Source organism: Pseudophryne corroboree, chromosome 4 (genome assembly GCF_028390025.1).
Source record: "Pseudophryne corroboree isolate aPseCor3 chromosome 4, aPseCor3.hap2, whole genome shotgun sequence".
Classification (NCBI taxonomy): domain Eukaryota; kingdom Metazoa; phylum Chordata; class Amphibia; order Anura; family Myobatrachidae; genus Pseudophryne; species Pseudophryne corroboree.
In genome coordinates this window covers 539,825,169-539,846,446 of record NC_086447.1, presented here as the reverse complement: position 1 = coordinate 539,846,446, position 21,278 = coordinate 539,825,169, and the positions used below count along the sequence as shown (strand labels likewise).

Sequence of the window (21,278 nt, the reverse complement as noted above, 5' to 3'; positions counted from 1 at the left end):
CCCCATGCTGTATTTTCCAGTATTTCCCAATACCAGCCTAGGCTTCAGGTCAGGGGTTAATTATGGAATTAGTGGGGGAGGGGGGTACTCTACGCATTTTTTAAAATAAATTGTAACCTCTTATTTACAGTTTTCACTAACAAGGCCTGCACAGATCATAGTGATCTGTGCAGGGATTCACCTCTGCAGCAGATTGTTGGCAGGTTTGACGTTGTTCTGCTGCAGTATAGTGGTTTGAAAACAAATGGGTTTGAATATCTGCTTTTGAAATGATGGCAAAATTGGTGCATAGTAAGTGCAGTTTTTTAAACTGCAAACCGACGTCGAAAATAGTCGATACCTGTTGGCTTTTAAATAGACCTCAAAATTAATTTTAGTAAATTGACCCCTGAGAGCGAATGTTTTTCTCCTCTGAAACTTAATGGCAATCACCCAAATCTATTACACCAGTAAAGATATTCAGGGAAAATAAGTCTTACAGCGGAAACAAGATACTGTACTGTTTGTTTTTTGCTGAGATACAGTATAACATAAGATGGATCACTACACTTTTACAAATCTGTTGATACTCAACAAAGACCAACTTATTTTTTCTCCTGAGATCATATACTGTCTATTGGCTATGCTAACTCATTACATCTTAAGGTGGGTACACACTAGGCAATGTGCTCCATGAGCGACATCGCCTAATGTGTCCCCCGACTGGCCCATGACGCCCGACATGGACATACACACTGTGCGATATCGCACAGTGATGTTATGCCGCGGACGGGCTGTGCATGCAGTTTTGGATGATGAGTCCAAATTGAGGTGCATGCACAGCCGACACAGAGGGTCAATAACGACCTACGGGGCCGTGCATCGGCTGTCGTCAGCAGCATACACACTGGGCAATATAGTAAATTAAATAGCTCAGAAGGGTAAAAATTATTGATATCGTTTACTATATCGCCTGGTGTGTATGCACCTTTAAATTGTTCAGGGTGGGGAAAGAAGTTCTTATACTGTATGTCTAATATGATTTGTGACCCTGAATTCGGGTGGTATTCAGTATGCCGGCTGTTGGGATCCCGGCGCCCAGTATACCAGCACCGGAATCCCGACACCCGGCATACCGACAACTATTCTCCCTCTTGGGGGTCCACAACCCCCCTGGAGGGAGAATAAATAGCATGGCGCGTGTAAGCACAGCAAGGGGCTCATTTGCGCTGTCAGTATGCCGGTGGTCGCGATCCCGGCGCCGGTATGCTGGCCGCCGGGATCCCGGCCGCCTGCATACCATACTACACCCCTGAATTCAATACATTATACAGCATCAATATTTTAAGGGTTCTCACTAACTTTTGCAGCTCTTTTATTCTCTATGGATTGTTTGCCTCCTATAGCTGATTAATTCTAGCTTTGCACATTAGACAGTTGGCATACAGATGACCTGATTTCTTGCAATCAAAAATGTTGTGTCCTTAATGCATGTTCTAGTATGACTGTATGAAGTCATTGTCTGGTCGAGATTTCCTCATGCATTTCATACTGTAGTATGCCAATACCACAACTAACAAGTAACTTACAGTATTTCCAATATAATGTACAGTAGGTGTTGTTGTTGTTGTTGTTAATGTAATGTTGCTGTGATATAAGATTCAGCTAGTAAGATGTGCTGTTTAATAAAACACCTTCTTTAGATCAACAGGCTTGGATAAGGTCCTAAATTATTGTTGCTACCATCATTAAACAAACAAGTAAAACATTATTATAACCATTTTTTATTTTCAGGTTTTTTATGCAGTCTTTTTAAGAAAAGGAAGACTGGAAGTTTCTATCCCAGGGCCTAAAGAGTTACATCGCATAACCATTAGACCTGAGAAAGGAGAATTCCATGATGGCAAAGAACATTCTATCCGAATAGAAAGATCAAGAAAGTAAGTACACGAAAAATGTCCATTAAGACTACTGCCAACGCTAGAATCACTGAGCTACAGTATGTTAAAAGCACATCTTGACCTGCATTTCTTAATGCATGCACCCTAATAAAAATAGACTGATTACTTTTTAATTACAATTATTATATGGGAGGTATGCAATTAGGTCAGTTTTTTTTTTTTGCCTATTTGCTATATTTAGGGTGAATGGGGATTCGCCCTACTCAATAGTGTGGCCGTCTTTTCGCCTAGGCGAAAAATTCAACAAGAGAGAAAAACATGTGGATCGGCGAATACACATTTTCTCACCTGCGCTGGCGAAAACATGGGCCGTTTTTCGCAGATTTTGAGGCATTTTTCATCAATGCCTTTTCACTAAGAAAAAAGGTTAAAAGGCATTGATGAAAATTTCCCTAAAAAACGGGTGAAAATTGGCCTCAACTGAATAGGCAGGGGGGTAAAATCAACAGCTCCAAAATTACCGGAGCAAATTGCATACCCCCCCCCCCCCCCCTAAGTCTTCAAAGCTTAATTATTGATTGCCCATATTTGTAATCAAAAAGATATATATTTTTTACTTTGATGGTATATATGTAGTAAGATGGTGTGAACTGCCCGAGCCAAACATTTTCTAGTTTGTAACATACAGATCATAGTCCCCATTGGAAATAGTGGTGGCTGCAATCTGCAGCACCAATTAGCATATTGCAGCAGATTTCTGTGAAATCTCCTGAATTAGTCTATTAGTACATAGCAACAAGTCTAAAAATTATGCAGAAACTGCATCATTTTTATTTTAAAAAAAAGGCTTTTGATAAATAGGCCCCTAAGTGCAAAACGGCTGCACTAGTAGATTGCTTAAGGGTGGCAGTTGATAAAATGTACACAGAAGATCAGTAGGCAAAAAAATAAGAATTTACTTACCGATAATTCTATTTCTCATAGTCCGTAGTGGATGCTGGGGACTCCGAAAGGACCATGGGGAATAGCGGCTCCGCAGGAGACTGGGCACAAAAGTAAAAGCTTTAAGACTACCTGGTGTGCACTGGCTCCTCCCCCTATGACCCTCCTCCAAGCCTCAGTTAGGATACTGTGCCCGGACGAGCGTACACAATAAGGAAGGATTTTGAATCCCGGGTAAGACTCATACCAGCCACACCAATCACACCGTACAACTTGTGATCTGAACCCAGTTAACAGCATGATAACAGAGGAGCCTCTGAAAAGATGGCTCACAACAATAATAACCCGATTTTTTGTAACAATAACTATGTACAAGTATTGCAGACAATCCGCACTTGGGATGGGCGCCCAGCATCCACTACGGACTATGAGAAATAGAATTATCGGTAAGTAAATTCTTATTTTCTCTGACGTCCTAGTGGATGCTGGGGACTCCGAAAGGACCATGGGGATTATACCAAAGCTCCCAAACGGGCGGGAGAGTGCGGATGACTCTGTAGCACCGAATGAGAGAACTCCAGGTCCTCCTCAGCAAGGGTATCAAATTTGTAGAATTTAGCAAACGTGTTTGCCCCTGACCAAGTAGCTGCTCGGCAAAGTTGTAAAGCCGAGACCCCTCGGGCAGCCGCCCAAGATGAGCCCACTTTCCGTGTGGAATGGGCTTTTACAGATTTTGGCTGTGGCAGGCCTGCCACAGAATGTGCAAGCTGAATTGTACTACAAATCCAACGAGCAATAGTCTGCTTAGAAGCAGGAGCACCCAGCTTGTTGGGTGCATACAGGATAAACAGCGAGTCAGATTTTCTGACTCCAGCCGTCCTGGAAACATATATTTTCAGGGCCCTGACTACGTCCAGCAACTTGGAATCCTCCAAGTCCCTAGTAGCCGCAGGCACCACAATAAGCTGGTTTAAGTGAAAAGCTGAAACCACCTTAGGGAGAAATTGAGGACGAGTCCTCAATTCTGCCCTGTCCGTATGAAAAATTAGGTAAGGGCTTTTATAGGATAAAGCCGCCAATTCTGAGACACGCCTGGCTGAGGCCAGGGCTAACAGCATTACCACTTTCCATGTGAGATATTTTAAGTCCACAGTGGTGAGTGGTTCAAACCAATGTGATTTTAGGAACCCCAAAACTACATTGAGATCCCAAGGTGCCACTGGAGGCACAAAAGGAGGCTGTATATGCAGTACCCCCTTGACAAACGTCTGGACTTCAGGAACTGAAGCTAGTTCTTTTTGGAAGAATATTGACAGGGCCGAAATTTGAACCTTAATGGACCCTAATTTTAGGCCCATAGACAGTCCTGTTTGCAGGAAATGCAGGAAACGACCCAGTTGAAATTCCTCTGTAGGGGCCTTCCTGGCCTCACACCACGCAACATATTTACGCCAAATACGGTGATAATGTTGCACAGTTACATCCTTCCTGGCTTTGATCAGGGTAGGGATGACTTCATCCGGAATGCCTTTTTCCTTCAGGATCCGGCGTTCAACCGCCATGCCGTCAAACGCAGCCGCGGTAAGTCTTGGAACAGACATGGTCCCTGCTGGAGCAGGTCCTTTCTTAGAGGTAGAGGCCACGGGTCTTCCGTGAGCATCTCTTGAAGTTCCGGGTACCAAGTCCTTCTTGGCCAATCCGGAGCCACGAGTATAGTCCTTACTCCTCTCCTTCTTATGATTCTCAGTACCTTGGGTATGAGAGGCAGAGGAGGGAACACATACACTGACTGGTACACCCACGGTGTTACCAGAGCGTCCACAGCTATTGCCTGAGGGTCCCTTGACCTGGCGCAATATCTGTCCAGTTTTTTGTTGAGGCGGGACGCCATCATGTCCACCTTTGGTTTTTCCCAACGGTTCACAATCATGTGGAAGACTTCTGGGTGAAGTCCCCACTCCCCCGGGTGGAGATCGTGTCTGCTGAGGAAGTCTGCTTCCCAGTTGTCCACTCCCGGAATGAACACTGCTGACAGTGCTATCACATGATTTTCCGCCCAGCGAAGAATCCTTGCAACTTCCGTCATTGCCCTCCTGCTTCTTGTGCCGCCCTGTCTGTTTACGTGGGCGACTGCCGTGATGTTGTCCGACTGGATCAGCACCGGCTGACCCTGAAGCAGAGGCCTTGCCTGACTTAGGGCATTGTAAATGGCCCTTAGTTCCAGGATATTTATGTGAAGTGACGTTTCCATGCTTGACCACAAGCCCTGGAAATTTCTTCCCTGTGTGACTGCTCCCCAGCCTCTCAGGCTGGCATCCGTGGTCACCAGGACCCAGTCCTGAATGCCGAATCTGCGGCCCTCTAGAAGATGAGCACTCTGCAACCACCACAGGAGAGACACCCTTGTCCTTGGAGACAGGGTTATCCGCTGATGCATTTGAAGATGCGATCCGGACCATTTGTCCAGCAGATCCCACTGAAAAGTTCTTGTGTGGAATCTGCCTAATGGAATCGCTTCGAAAGAAGCCACCATTTTTCCCAGGACCCTTGTGCATTGATGCACTGACACTTGGCCTGGTTTTAGGAGGTTCCTGACTAGGTCGGATAACTCCCTGGCTTTCTCCTCCGGGAGAAACACCTTTTTCTGTACTGTGTCCAGAATCATCCCTAGGAACAGCAGACGTGTCGTCGGAATCAGCTGCGATTTTGGAATATTTAGAATCCATCCGTGCTGTCGTAGTACTACTTGAGATAGTGCTACTCCGACCTCTAACTGTTCTCTGGACCTTGCCCTTATCAGGAGATCGTCCAAGTAAGGGATAATTAAGACGCCTTTTCTTCGAAGAAGAATCATCATTTCGGCCATTACCTTGGTAAAGACCCGGGGTGCCGTGGACAATCCAAACGGCAGCGTCTGAAACTGATAGTGACAGTTCTGTACCACAAACCTGAGGTACCCTTGGTGAGAAGGGCAAATTGGGACATGGAAGTAAGCATCCTTGATGTCCAGAGACACCATATAGTCCCCTTCTTCCAGGTTCGCTATCACTGCTCTGGGTGATTCCATCTTGAATTTGAACCTTTGTATGTAAGTGTTCAAGGATTTCAGATTTAAAATAGGTCTCACCGAGCCGTCCGGCTTCGGTACCACAAACAGCGTGGAATAATACCCCTTTCCCTGTTGTAGGAGGGGTACCTTGATTATCACCTGCTGGGAATACAGCTTGTGAATGGCTTCCAATACCGCCTCCCTGTCGGGGGGAGACGTTGGTAAAGCAGACTTCAGGAACCGGCGAGGGGGAGACGTCTCAAATTCCAATTTGTACCCCTGAGATACTACCTGCAGGATCCAGGGGTCCACTTGCGAGTGAGCCCACTGCGCGCTGAAATTCTTGAGACGGGCCCCCACCGTGCCTGAGTCCGCTTGTAAGGCCCCAGCGTCATGCTGAGGACTTGGCAGAAGCGGGGGAGGGCTTCTGTTCCTGGGAAGAGGCTGTCTGCTGCAGTCTTTTTCCCCTTCCTCTGCCCCGGGGCAGATACGAGTGGCCTTTTGCCCGCTTGCCCTTATGGGGACGAAAGGACTGAGCCTGAAAAGACGGTGTCTTTTTCTGCTGAGAGGTGACCTGGGGTAAAAAGGTGGATTTCCCAGCCGTTGCCGTGGCCACCAGGTCCGATAGACCGACCCCAAATAACTCCTCCCCTTTATACGGCAATACTTCCATATGCCGTTTGGAATCCGCATCACCTGACCACTGTCGCGTCCATAACCCTCTTCTGGCAGAAATGGACAGCGCACTTACTCTTGATGCCAGAGTGCAAATATCCCTCTGTGCATCTCTCATATATAGAAATGCATCCTTTAAATGCTCTATAGTCAATAATATATTGTCCCTGTCCAGGGTATCAATATTTTCAGTCAGGGAATCCGACCAAGCCACCCCAGCACTGCACATCCAGGCTGAGGCGATTGCTGGTCGCAGTATAATACCAGTATGTGTGTATATACTTTTTAGGATATTTTCCAGCTTCCTATCAGCTGGTTCCTTGAGGGCGGCCGTATCAGGAGACGGTAACGCCACTTGTTTAGATAAGCGTGTGAGCGCCTTATCCACCCTAGGGGGTGTTTCCCAACGCGCCCTAACCTCTGGCGGGAAAGGGTATAATGCCAATAATTTTTTAGAAATTAGCAGTTTTTTATCGGGGGAAACCCACGCTTCATCACACACCTCATTTAATTCATCTGATTCAGGAAAAACTACGGGTAGTTTTTTCACACCCCACATAATACCCTTTTTTGTGGTACTTGTAGTATCAGAAATGTTCAAAACCTCCTTCATTGCCGTGATCATGTAACGTGTGGCCCTACTGGAAAATACGTTTGTTTCCTCACCGTCGACACTGGAGTCAGTGTCCGTGTCTGGGTCTGTGTCGACCACCTGAGGTAACGGGCGCTTTAGAGCCCCTGACGGTGTTTGAGACGCCTGTACAGGTATTAACTGATTTGCCGGCTGTCTCATGTCGTCAACAGTCTTTTGTAAAGTGCTGACACTATCACGTAATTCCTTCCATAAGACCATCCAGTCAGGTGTCGACTCCCTAGGGGGTGACATCACTAATACAGGCAATTGCTCCGCCTCCATACCATTTTCCTCCTCATACATGTCGACACAACGTACCGACACACAGCACACACACAGGGAATGCTCTGATAGAGGACAGGACCCCACTAGCCCTTTGGGGAGACAGAGGGAGAGTTTGCCAGCACACACCAGAGCGCTATATATATACAGGGATAACCTTATATAAGTGTTTTTCCCTTATATAGCTGCTGTATAGATTTATCTGCCAATTTAGTGCCCCCCCTCTCTTGTTTTACCCTGTTTCTGTAGTGCAGGACTGCAGGGGAGAGTCAGGGAGCTTCCCTCCAACGGAGCTGTGAGGAAAAATGGCGCCAGTGTGCTGAGGAGATAGGCTCCGCCCCCTTCTCGGCGGCCGTTCTCCCGCTTTTTTATGGAAAAACAGGCATGAGTTAAATGCATCCATATAGCCCAGGAGCTATATGTGATGCATTTTTTGCCCCCTAAGGTGTTTATATTGCGTCTCAGGGCGCCCCCACCCAGCGCCCTGCACCCTCAGTGACCGGAGTGTGAAGTGTGCTGAGAGCAATGGCGCACAGCTGCGGTGCTGTGCGCTACCTTATTGAAGACAGGACGTCTTCTGCCGCCGATTTTTCCGGACCTCTTCTGCTCTTCTGGCTCTGTAAGGGGGACGGAGGCGCGGCTCTGGGACCCATCCATGGCTGGGCCTGTGATCGTCCCTCTGGAGCTAATGTCCAGTAGCCTAAGAAGCCCAATCCACTCTGCACGCAGGTGAGTTCGCTTCTTCTCCCCTTAGTCCCTCGATGCAGTGAGCCTGTTGCCAGCAGGTCTCACTGAAAATAAAAAACCTAAAACTAAACTTTTTTCCAAGCAGCTCAGGAGAGCCACCTAGTCTGCACCCTTCTCGTTCGGGCACAAAAATCTAACTGAGGCTTGGAGGAGGGTCATAGGGGGAGGAGCCAGTGCACACCAGGTAGTCTTAAAGCTTTTACTTTTGTGCCCAGTCTCCTGCGGAGCCGCTATTCCCCATGGTCCTTTCGGAGTCCCCAGCATCCACTAGGACGTCAGAGAAAAGAGGTCTGAAGGCAAGGCCTGTGATCACAAATGGCTACTTGATGCTCGAGTGGATAGCAGGCAGACTGGTTCGGGCTTAACAGTGCATTAGATTATGGATAATCTGAATCAGGGACCAATTCTGAGCGCTTCTGAATTAACAGTATGCCACATATATGGGCTACTGAATCAGAGGGCCTGTCTATATGCAAATAAATACAGCATATATATATATATATATATATATATATATAAATGTACGTGACCGCAACCCCCCCCCCCCTCTCCCCCGCCCCTGGCAGCGCTCACATGACAGGGGAGCACCCATGTGAACATGAGCTGTCAGCAGCCGACACCCAGTGCAGCATCAGGTAATGCCCGATAAACCACCGCTCATGATGGCTTATCGGGGGTAATAGGATATCCCCCTTAATCGGGCACACACAAGCTTTTATACGATGTAAACATGACAAATATACATAATATCTGAAAAATATATATACATTTTTTTAAGCATAATAATAAATATCAGATAATACATATAAAATAAAATACAGAGATGTAGAAAGAAGAAGGTTCAACTTCAATTCCAACTTTTGTCACATGACCGCATCCAGTATCTAGTAATGTTATGTAATGTAAAAATATATTTCCGACATTGCCCGGGTTTAAATTGACTGTCAATAAAATAATGAGTAGTTTAGTAGCTCTTCCAACACACCCACAAGGATGCTGCCCAGTGTAAATTTTGTTTTTGGAGTGTCGCCAGTAGTCATGATCCTCAGCTTTTCTTTCTGTTGAGTTCTGTAATCACTATTCCATTACAAGATGGGTTTAAAGTTTTCCTTCTGTTATCAAAGTTGCTATTCCAGTGCTTTTGAGTACACAGTTTTTCTCTTCCCACCTCCATTTCTTCCAGTTATTTTAGTTCATTGATTTATGGCTATTTCAGTCAGTAATTTCAGGTAATTGAATTATGGTGCTTTCTGTCAGTTATTACAGTTCATAAAAGTTTTCATCCAAATCCATCCAGTGGAAGGCCCAGAACAGGCTCATTGTGTCAATGTTCTGCCCAGCGTACACGAAGGGGAGGTCAGATTGGGACTTCAGCCCCCTAGTATGTCTTCTTGGATCCAATGTTACCACTCTGTGAAGTTTTTCTCAAAATCCATCAACTGGCATGCCCAGAACAAGCTCCCAGTGTCAAAGTTCTGCCCAGCATACACCAACAGGAGGTCCAACTGGGATCTCAACCCCCTAGTATGTCTTTTGGGATCCAATGTTATTACTCTGTAAAGTTATCCTAAAACTCCATCCAGTGGAAGGCCCTGAACAGGCTCCCTGTGTTAAATTTTTGCCCAGCATACACCAATGGGATTTCCGACTGGGACCCCAACGCCCTAGTATGTCTACTGAGATCCAATGTTAACACTCAGGTGAAGTTTTCAGCCACATCCATTCTGCAGCAGGCTCCCTGGGTCAAATTTCCGGCCATTGTAAACAAACGGGAGGTCCAACTTAGACCCTAACCCCCTAGTATGTCTTTTGGGATCCATTGTTACCACATTGTGAAGTTATCTTCCAAATACATCCAGTGGAAGGCCCAGAACTGGCTCCCTGGGGCAAAATTCTGCTCTGCGCATCCTGCCGTGAGATCCGACCAACCACAACCCCTTAGTATGTCTACTGGGATCCAGTGTTACCACTCTGTGAAGTTTCTTCTAATGCTATCCAGTAGCAGAACTTTGACAAGCTGCCTGGGGACAAAGTTCTGGCCAGCTTATATCAACGAGAGGTCCAACTGGGACTGAACCCCCTAGTATGTTTTCTAGGATCCATTGTTACCACTCTGTGAAGTTTTCTTTCAAATCCATCCAGTGGAAGGCCCAGAACAGGCTCCTTTGGGTAAAGTTCTGCCCAGCGCATTCTGCTGTGAGGTCTGACCATGACCCTAACCTCCCTAAAAGCTGGCCAGTATCCAATTGGACCACCTCGGGGTAATGGTGTCCAAATGCATAACCGGACAGACAAACAGACCAATTAATTTTATATGTAAGATGTGGTCCTAGCCCCAAAAGGGGTGAATATTTTTCAGTTTAAATCCTGCCAGTATTTTATGTTGGATAATGAAGGGTGTGTACCAATCATGGGCGCCATCTTGAATCTAAGTCAGTTCGTGTAACTTGTCAAACAACATCAGAATTTGCTGAAAAGTGTATTGCAGAAAACAGATTTGAAATAGCAGTTATGGTTCAAAAGTTACAACACTTTTTTTGTTGGAATTACAGGCTGAACTGTTCTCCATAAAGGACAGTCATTTAATGTGTGGGCATTGTGCTGTATTGTGGGTTCTTCACAAAGGATACCAAAAACATTGTTGAGGTTGTCTCGTCAGTAGCACTTTTTGGATGACCACTCCGTGACTTGTCAGCCACAGTCCCAGTTTCTCTGAATTTGGAAATTAGGCACCTGACAGTGTTATGTGAAATTGGAGGTCTTTCTGGGTGCCGGTTGTTAAGATCTGCAGCTATGACATGGAAACTTTGTTTTCCAGACATCAAAATGACCTTCTCTCCTCTTTTGTCAAAGCCATCTTCAGTTACCTGCAAAAAAAAAAGTTGTAACTTTTGAACCATAACTGCTATTTCAAATCTGTTTGCATCAATAAACTCTCCAGCAAATTCTGATGTTGTTCGACGTGTTACATGACCCCCTTTCCATTTGAAAAAACTGACTTAGATTCAAGATGGCCAATTTAAAGATGGTGCCCATGTTCAGTACATATCCTAAAAGATAGCCCACCTCACCCATACCTTACTGGAGTATTCCGTTTTTCCAAGTCCTGCACAGTTTTTGAAACAAAAGGGTATATTGTGACTTTAGAATCACCCTGTATATACCAAGTTTGGTCCAGATCAATCAAGCCATGTAGGAGCCTATGAAGAACATCCATACATATTATCACTTTCAATATATATATATATATATATATATATATATATATATTTTTTTTATATATATATATATATATATATATATATAAAATCAAATGTATAAGAGTGCGCTCAGGTTGGCCAATGTATTCTGTAATTGTATATTTTAAAAATATTTTAAAATAATAATTTAATACAAACACACATTTTCAAATGCATTCCTCACAATCATGAGTGGCTGCTGATAGCTAGTTGTGACAATTAAAATATGTTAAAAATAAAAGTAATCAGCGCCTATTAATGCCCAGAAAATGGAAGTGGGAACATAAAGTGCGGTTTGGTGATTTAGTGATGTTTAGAAAATGGGACAAGCACTTATCTCCAATGTGAATCTTCAGTCCTCAGACCGGTATAATCACAGTAATAACTTATAACATTTTTCTACTGGGTGGGTGTTAAATGGAAATCATCCCAAAATATCACACAAGAAACAAATGATTTAAAAGCTTATCTGTCCATCAAAAGAGGGTCCAGGGAGTTACCCTGGACCCTCTTTTGATGGACAGATAAGCTTTTAAATCATTTGTTTCTTGTACGTGTGATACCTGCTCATCTTAACCCTGGATATATTTTATGTACTAATTAAATGTGAAAAATATCTTTCTACTATAACACTGTGGAGTGTGATATTTTGGGATAGAAACATAGAAACATAGAATTTGTCGGCAGATAAGAACCACTTGGCCCATCTAGTCTGCCCCTTATTTTTTTTATTTTTTATTTTTTATTTTATATTATTTTTTTATCACTAACCTTATTTGATCCTTATTTCTTTGTAAGGATATCCTTATGTCTATCCCATGCATGTTTAAATTGCTCTACTGTCTTAGCCTCTACCACCTCTGATGGGAGGCTATTCCACTTGTCCACTACCCTTTCTGTGAAATAATTTTTCCGCAAATTTCCCCTGAACCTCCCCCCCTCCAGTCTCAGTGCATGTCCTCGTGTCCTATTGCTTCTCTTCATTTGGAGAATGTTTCCCTCCTGGACTTTGTTAAAACCCTTCATATATTTGAAAGTTTCTATCATGTCCCCCCTTTCCCTTCTCTGCTCCAAACTATACATATTGAGATTTCTTAGTCTTTCTGGGTATGTTTTGTGATGTAGGCCATGCACCATTTTAGTTGCCCTCCTTTGTACAGTTTCTAATGTATTAATATCCTTTTGAAGATATGGCCTCCAGAACTGAATACAGTATTCTAGATGAGGCCGTACCAATGACCTGTACAGTGGCATTATTACTTCTTTCTTTCTGCTGCTGATTCCTCTCCCAATGCAGCCAAGCATCTGACTAGCCTTCCTCATTGCCTTGTTACATTGCTTACCTGCTTTTAAGTCATCTGAAATAGTGATTTCCATTTAACACCCACCCAGTAGAAAAATGTTATAAGTGCATATAGGCCAAACGGTACACACTATCTGTTGTTTCTTTTCTTTTTTTTCATATTACTGTGATTATACCGGTCTGAGGACTGAAGATTCACATTGGAGATAAGTGCTTGTCCCATTTTCTAAACATCACTAAATCACCAAACCGCACTTTATGTTCCCACTTCCATTTTCTGGGCATTAATAGGCGCTGATTACTTTTATTTTTAACATATATATATAGATATATCCCGCCTCTAATGCTGCCCTGCTCAGTGCTGTAAATGCTGGGACAACAGGTCAAGCTTCGCCCGCTGTATATTAAAAAAGTAAGGTTGACAGGGATAGGCTGACTCTATTCCAAAGGGCACTAGGTCTCCTTGCTTAGCTTCTCGTTCTACTTAGGGCTCCTCCTTTGAGGTAAAAAAGTAAAGATTTTTGCACAACACTTAAGGTCACTGGTAGAGCTGTCGGTACCCTTTACACAGCAGATAAGCAGTTGCTGACTATCAAGCTTTCCTTTAATGCATTTAAGAGTCAAAATATCTATCTCTCCTTTCCTCCTATTGCTCTCTGAGAGGTTCGATAATGTTTAGTCCAAGTGACAGTTTAAACTCTGATAATTGAGACACTATCCTCTCCTGACTGGAAGTAGGTTGATTAAGTACTTATACAGGTTGAGTATCCCTTATCCAAAATGCTTGGGACCAGAGGTATTTTGGATATCGGATTTTTCCATATTTTGGAATAATTGCATACCATAATGAGATATCATGGTGATGGGACCTAAATCTAAGCACAGTATACATTTATGTCTCATATACAATTTATACACACAGCCGGAAGGTAATTTTAGCCAATATTTTTTGTAACTTTGTGCATTGAACAAAGTGTATCTACATTCACACAACTCATTTATGTTTCATATACACCTTATACACACAGGCTGAAGGTCATTTAATACAATATTTTTAATAACTTTGTGTATTAAACAAAGTTTGTGTACATTGAGCCATCAAAAAACAAAGGTTTCACTATCTCAGTCTCACTCAAAAAAGTCCGTATTTCGGAAAATTCCGTATTTCGGAATATTTGGATATGGGATACTCAACCTGTATCTGAAATCTATATATATAAAAGGCAAATACCACTGACTCATCACAAAATCTCCTGAACCATAACGCTGCACTTCTTTGCCAGTGACTGTCTTAACTCTCCTCTATGAGGGGGGATTTCTCAGTTATCATCTCACCCCTTTTAACCCATTTGTGGGTGGTATTTTGAAAAATTCCTTCTTAGTGGGTGCTTACATCAAAAAAGCAAGCTACTGTCCAAATGTCAGGGTGCGTAGTCCTTATGGCTCAGGAGATTTTGTGATGAGTCTGTGGTATTTGATATATATATATATATATATATATATATGTATATACACTGCTCAAAAAAATAAAGGGAACACTAAAATAACACATCCTAGATCTGAATGAATGAAATATTCTTATTAAATACTTTGTTCTTTACATAGTTGAATGTGCTGACAACAAAATCACACAAAAATTATCAGTGGAAATCAAATGTATTAACCCATGGAGGTCTGGATTTGGAGTCACCCTCAATATTAAAGTGGAAAAACACACTACAGGCTGATCCAACTTTGATGTAATGTCCTTAAAACAAGTCAAAATGAGGCTCAGTAGTGTGTGTGGCCTCCACGTGCCTGTATGACCTCCCTACAATGCCTGGGCATGCTCCTGATGAGGTGGCGGATGATCTCCTGAGGGATCTCCTCCCAGACCTGGACTAAAGCATCCACCAACTCCTGGACAGTCTGTGGTGCAATGTGGCTTTGGTGGATGAAGCAAGACATGATGTCCCAGATGTGCTCAATTGGATTCAGGTCTGGGGAACAGGCGGGCCAGTCCATAGCATCAATGCCTTCATCTTGCAGGAACCGCTGACACACTCCAGCCACATGAGGTCTAGCATTGTCTTGCATGAGGAGGAACCCAGGGCCAACCGCACCAGCATATGGTCTCAAAAGGGGTCTGAGGATCTCATCTCGGTACCTAATGGCAGTCAGGCAACCTCTGGCGAGCACATGGAGGGCTGTGCGGCCCCCCAAAGAAATGCCACCCCACACTATTACTGACCCACTGCCAAACCAGTCATGCTGAAGGATGTTGCAGGCAGCAGAACGTTCTCCTTGGCATCTCCAGACTGTCACGTCTGTCACATGTGCTCAGTGAGAACCTGCTTTCATCTGTGAAGAGAACAGGGCGCCAGTGGCGAATTTGCCAATCTTGGTGATCTCTGGCAAATGCCAAATGTCCTGCACGGTGTTGGGCTGTAAGCACAACACCCACCTGTGGACGTCGGGCCCTCATATCACCCTCATAGTGTCTGTTTCTGATCATTTGAGTAGACACATGCACATTTGTGGCTTGCTGGAGGTCACTTTGCAGGGCTCTGGCAGTGTTCCTCCTGTTCCTCCTTGCACAAAGGCAGAGGTAGCGGAACTGCTGCTGGGTTGATGCCCTCCTACGGCCTCCTCCACATCTCCTGATGTACTGGCCTGTCTCCTGGTAGCGCCTCCAAGCTCTGGACACTACGCTGACAGACACAGCAAACCTTCTTGCCACAGCTCGCATTGATGTGCCATCCTGGATGAGCTGCACTACCTGAGCCACTTGTGTGGGTTTTAGGGAGGTCATACAGGCACGTGGAGGCCACACACACTACTGAGCCTCATTTTGACTTGTTTTAAGGATATTACATCAAAGTTGTATCAGCCTGTAGTGTGTTTTTCCACTTTAATATTGAGGGTGACTCCAAATCCAGACCCCCATGGGTTAATACATTTGATTTCCATTGATAACTTTTGTGTGATTTTGTTGTCAGCACATTCAACTATGTAAAGAACAAAGTATTTAATAAGAATATTTCATTTTTCATTCATTCAGATCTAGGATGTGTTATTTTAGTGTTCCCTTTATTTTTTTGAGCAGTGTATATATATATATATATATATATATATATATAATTTCTTGTAGTTACCGGCACTCACTGCCTCCTTATTAGGATATGCCCCGGTGCCATCCGTCACGGAACCGTGTAAATAAATATATATAATATATTAGTCCAATCAAATACATTAAACAGAAATAGGAGCTGGTGTCCTCCTCGCTATATCACATCACGTTGTTAAGGTGGTACTCAGAGTAAAAGACAGGCAGGCTGGGGCGACCAACGTTTCAGTGCTGTATTATAGAAGCCTTTTCATCAGCACTATATATAATACAGTGTGTTTTTAGTCTAAGCTCAGTCCCATAACTTTTCTTTAAAAAAACAACAACACATGACTTCATCTGATATATTAGCATCATAATGCCTTGCGTTTGGTGTTTTCTGTCATTTATTCTCTCAAACAGGTTTTGGTATGCACTGTACTATTTGTAGTTCTTAGTGATTTATTTATTTGTACAGTATGCTAGTTTGCAGAAATAAATCTTATTTTGATTTGTTTATTTTCCAGTATCTCCTATTTTATGATTCACTTGTCTGAAATGTAGAATGGAAAGTCTGTATGAATTGTATCTTTGATGCATTCTGCTATGGGTAGTCCAATACTGTTGCATCAATTATATTAATGCCAGAAAAGTTAGTTACTTTTCTAAGCATGCTAAACCTTCAAAAAATTATGTTCTAAATGTTCCAGATATCTGTCTGTCTGTCTGTCTGCCTACCTCTTATAAACAATATCTAAACTGTGGTACTCAGTGTTTATTTTTCACCAGAAAGTGAACACACCAATTAATATATAAATTAATATTTATAAATAAGGGATAATAATAAAAATAATAATAATAATAATAATAATAATAATAATAATTGTCCTTTAGAACATTAATCATCTTTTGATACCTAGATAGCTCTGATCAAATAAAGCACATGCATCTCATTGATATCCACAATTGTGTTAATTGTAGATTCTGACAAAAGCACAGTAATTACAAGAACACCTCCTAGGCCAATAACTTATAAGTATACAATATCTGTGCTCCACAACCAAAAGCTTGTGTAGATGGCCCTGTACCATAAAAGTTAATTACTGTGAATACTATGTCCAATTCTGGAGACCATGGATAGGGTTGTATATGGGTTACTGAAGGGCTGTTTCTAGGCAATTTGGCTCCCAGTGCGAACAGTAAAAAAAATGCACCCCCCACCGCCACCCCATAGACATTCTAAATGCACCTCCCCCCATAGACATAAAAAGAATATTTTGCGTGCGCCCCAGGCAATGGGGCGTGGCCTTGCTAAAATGGGCATAGCCTCGCATGAAAAAAACTACCTTACACCACAGTTTTGACCCTGCACCAACAGACCTCGGCCACCACAGAAAAGAAAAAAATTCCACCATATTGAGCCCCACACAGTAATGCCCCTTGCACCATATTATGCCCCCTGCACCATATTATGCCACACACCGCAATGCCCGTGATACATTATGCCCCACAGTAAGGTGCTTCTAATTACTTTTAATTATACTGCTCAGTGCCAGGGGTTTCATGCTCTTGGTTCCATGCTCGTTGCCATGGGTTTCATGCTCTGGGTGTCATGCTCATTGCCAGGGGGTAATGCTCATTGCCAGGGGTTTCATACTCTGGGTGTCATGCTCGTTGCCAGGGGTGTGTAATGCTCATTGCCAGGGGGGCTCCAGCATGGCTCCCTGCTATTACCGCCAGTGCCTGCCAGTAGAAATAGCACTGGGATACTGGTAATCAGGATGTCGGTGGTCGGAATACTGACACCGGCATCCCGACTGTTTGAAATCCTGACAGGGGAGAGGCGCTGGAGGTAAGTAACCCTAATCCTAACCCTCCCCCTAACTATCCATTGCTGTCGGGAATCCAGCGTCACTATTCTGACAGCTGTGGGGATTCCGGCACCGGTATTCTGACTGCCAGGATCCCAACTACATCCCCTCCAGAAGGATATAAATACATTACAGAGCATGCAAAGAAGGTCAACTAAAATGGTGCATTGCCTACACTAAATAACAAAACTTACCCAGAAAGACTAAACATGACTAACGTGTATAGTTTGGAGCAGAGAAGGGAAAGCGGGGACATTATAGAAACTTTCAAATATACCATAGGTTTTGAGAAGATACAGGAGTGAAACATTCTTCAAAGGGAGAGAAGTATTAGAACATGAGGACAGGCACTGAAACTGGAGGGAGGTAGGTTCAGGGGAAATTTAAGGAAAAATTACTTCACAGAAAGAGTGGTGGAAAAGTGGATTAACCTCCCATCGGAGGTGGTAGAGTCTATGACAGTAGAGCAATTTAAACATGCTTGGGATAGGCATATGTATATCAAAGAACTAAGGATCAGATAGGGTTGAGATACCTAAAGGATGAAACAAAGGTTCCTAATATTGTTGATTTATTTAAATTATCAAATTATGTAAATAAGGGCTATTTACCCTTATTCAGTATGATTTATTAACAAGTCTGCATATTTTGAGTTTGAGTTTGACTGGTGACCTGAGCACATGTTCACACTAGGAGCTTGTAACACTGTGATTGTATCCTTCCATTGTATTGATCCATTGGTCACCAGTAAGAAATTAAATCATCTGTACCGGGCATTTGTTGATGCCATATTCGAATTATGTTTGAGATTCGTATCTAACAGGTTTTTACATTAATTTATTTTATGAAATAGAGGGATGGCTTTCCTTGCACATTTTTAAATAACTTGCATCACACCCCTGATGAAGTCATAGTTATGAAATGCTTAGGGTTCTCCAATCTAATTAATTTTGTCGCTGTATTGATAATCTCCACCTAGAGCTCACATCTTTGTTTAGGTGAGGGGAGATTTATGTCATCTGCTGTACATTGACATATATGAGAATCGATTTGGTTATACAATGTTTAAAAAAAAATTTAAAAATTTAATTGCTTGACTATTAATTGTTGTCATCTTTTGTGGTGAGAGGGTTTCATTTTAGGGTACTCCGCACTGGGTGTGCCTTAACAAAAGCCTTTGGGACACAGACCCTACATTCGGCCCATGTTGGCAAATTCATGTGTAACTTCATTTAACGTTGATTGTACAGTTATTAATGTATTAGCGCACTGGGGTTTTGTTTTTGAAGTCTGCATATTTGTTAATACAGTTATACTGAATCAGGTTTAAATATCTCTTATCTACATAATAAAAATAAATAATACAAATTAATAAAATGTATCGACAACTTTGGAGACATTTGTGGAAAAACATTAACCAGTTAAGTCTTCAAGCATGTGCGCTCTTTTTTTCTTAAATATATGAAAATTGCCCTTCAAATTTGTTTGGGAAATGTTTTTTTTATTCCTAATGTATTAAATGTTATTTTGATTTATGAAGTACTTTGTGGAACTCCAGTTTATGGGGTACCCATGATGGTACGTGTATCATAGGTGGATTAACTGCAGGAATATATTGGAATAAACAACATTGTAAAATATAATGATCATACTCCTGTTCCCTACATAACTTGCCAATATAACTACTTTGTCATGCATGTATACACAGCATGACTAATGTACGTGACTTCAGTCAGAGAACACTGTCATTCTAATTACTGCTGGCATTCTGCTGGAGTTTAGGAAGAAAATAACATGCTGTCTCTGTTTAACTAAACTATGATGTTAGTAGAACAGGGAACAGTGCAATTACATTGCTTCTCTCACATGAACAATGGTATTTGTCTTGTGCTCTAAATTTACCTGTAATTTGGTTACATTTTATGTCCAGTGTACACCTATTTTTTGTTTCCAACAGTGTGAATATTCAGCATTGTGTTGATTTGTCACTTAACTACAATGGAAATGGCTATCTCCCGGAATTAATAATCTGAGCAGATGTGTCCTCCATGCTGTTTTAAAACAGAATCTAATCATATTACTTAGCAATACTACGCAAAGTCTGTACTACACCCAAGCCATTTTCATCTACAGTGCTGTATATGCGAAACAGATGGAATCAGCATTAAAACGGTTTTAAAGCATATATGCGATAATTAGCTGAACATTTTCTCTCTTTACATTGCTGTGCTGAAATACGCTGTGGAACAGGCTGCTGTGCTAATTGTATTAACATAAAATTACAATCATAAGAAGGAATCTATCAGGTTTATATAATCCTCCAATAGAGCTATTTTCAGAGCACACATTTTTGTATTATGCAAAAAATGTATAAAGAACTGTCTTAATATGTCATTGTGGTTCAATCACTAAAACCAATACATTCGTCTCTATTCCGTCTTCTTTTAGCATATTTACAGTGCAAGTGGATGAGGACAGAAGTCAGATACTGAAAATACCTGCCGGTCATCCCATAAGTGTGAAGAAGCTCTATGCAGGTGGCATTCCTTCTGATGCACAGTTTACTCTGTTCAAGAGCATACCAGCCTTTGAAGGATGTATATGGAATCTTCTCATAAATTCAGTGTAAGATAAACATGAAATATATTTTACAGAATGTGAATTAACGGGATACGTTTAATTTGCCGGCTGTTGGGATCTCGGCGGTCGAGTGCAGCAAGGCCGCTAGGGGACTGTTTGTGCTTGCCCCACTGCCGACTTACTGGCGGCTAGGATGCTGCTGTCGGTATATTGACAACCGGCATCCCAGCTGCCGATAAATCACACACTGAATCCGAATAAACACAGTAGAGTATCATAAACATTTTAATGGAATGTAAATATTGAAAAGAAATTGAAAAATGTTAATTTGTTTAAATAATCTTCATATAGATAAATTAAATAGAAACATTTGTCATTGATACGTACACCCCACCCCATATGCCAATTATCATTCTAAAAGTATTTTAAAGGTGCAATAACACCTATCCAAGCTAGGGACCTGGGGAAACATAAATGTTTTCCTGAGCTCTGTCCGTTTCAGTGTCAATGAAGCCTTTTTGATAACCATATTTAAATGACGGTAGAAGGAAGTGTTATCAGGAACACCAATCATAAGCTGAAATAGCTTGTTTTCACACATTACACAATATACACATGCAATCAAACAATGAAAATATAGAACAAATTAAGGAAGCAAAAAGGGAGATTCCAAATCAACCACCCACTATAAACTAGAAGGCACAGCCAATCTCTGCCTCCACACAGCACTAGGCTGATCGATCTGTCACCAATCACAAAATGGAATCCACAAATTGATGATATTTTACACATTACAAGGTATGTAAATCCTGGAAATTGTATCCAAATATGAGGAAAATGGTCTATCTGGATGAGAGTTCAGAAGAAGCAAGCTGCAATTGAAGGTTTTTGGGAAAAAGTATTGTACATTGACAGCACCTACTGTTGAATTAATTGTATTTTTTACAGTAGGTATCAGATTCCTACCACAGATCTCATGCAGTCCTTATAT

General features: G+C 42.3%; 1 protein-coding gene across 8 annotated transcripts in view; it reads left to right on the top strand.

Moving 5' to 3' along the window:
* The window catches only part of LAMA2 (laminin subunit alpha 2), a 1,276,598-nt gene that overhangs the window by 1,212,450 nt on the left and 42,870 nt on the right, over positions 1-21,278 (top strand). For all 8 annotated transcript variants that reach the window (XM_063917336.1, XM_063917337.1, XM_063917331.1 and 5 more), the window contains 2 exons: positions 1,774-1,919; positions 20,156-20,332. In XM_063917336.1, coding sequence (XP_063773406.1) covers positions 1,774-1,919; positions 20,156-20,332 — 323 coding nt within the window. The remainder of the gene's footprint in view (positions 1-1,773; positions 1,920-20,155; positions 20,333-21,278) is intronic.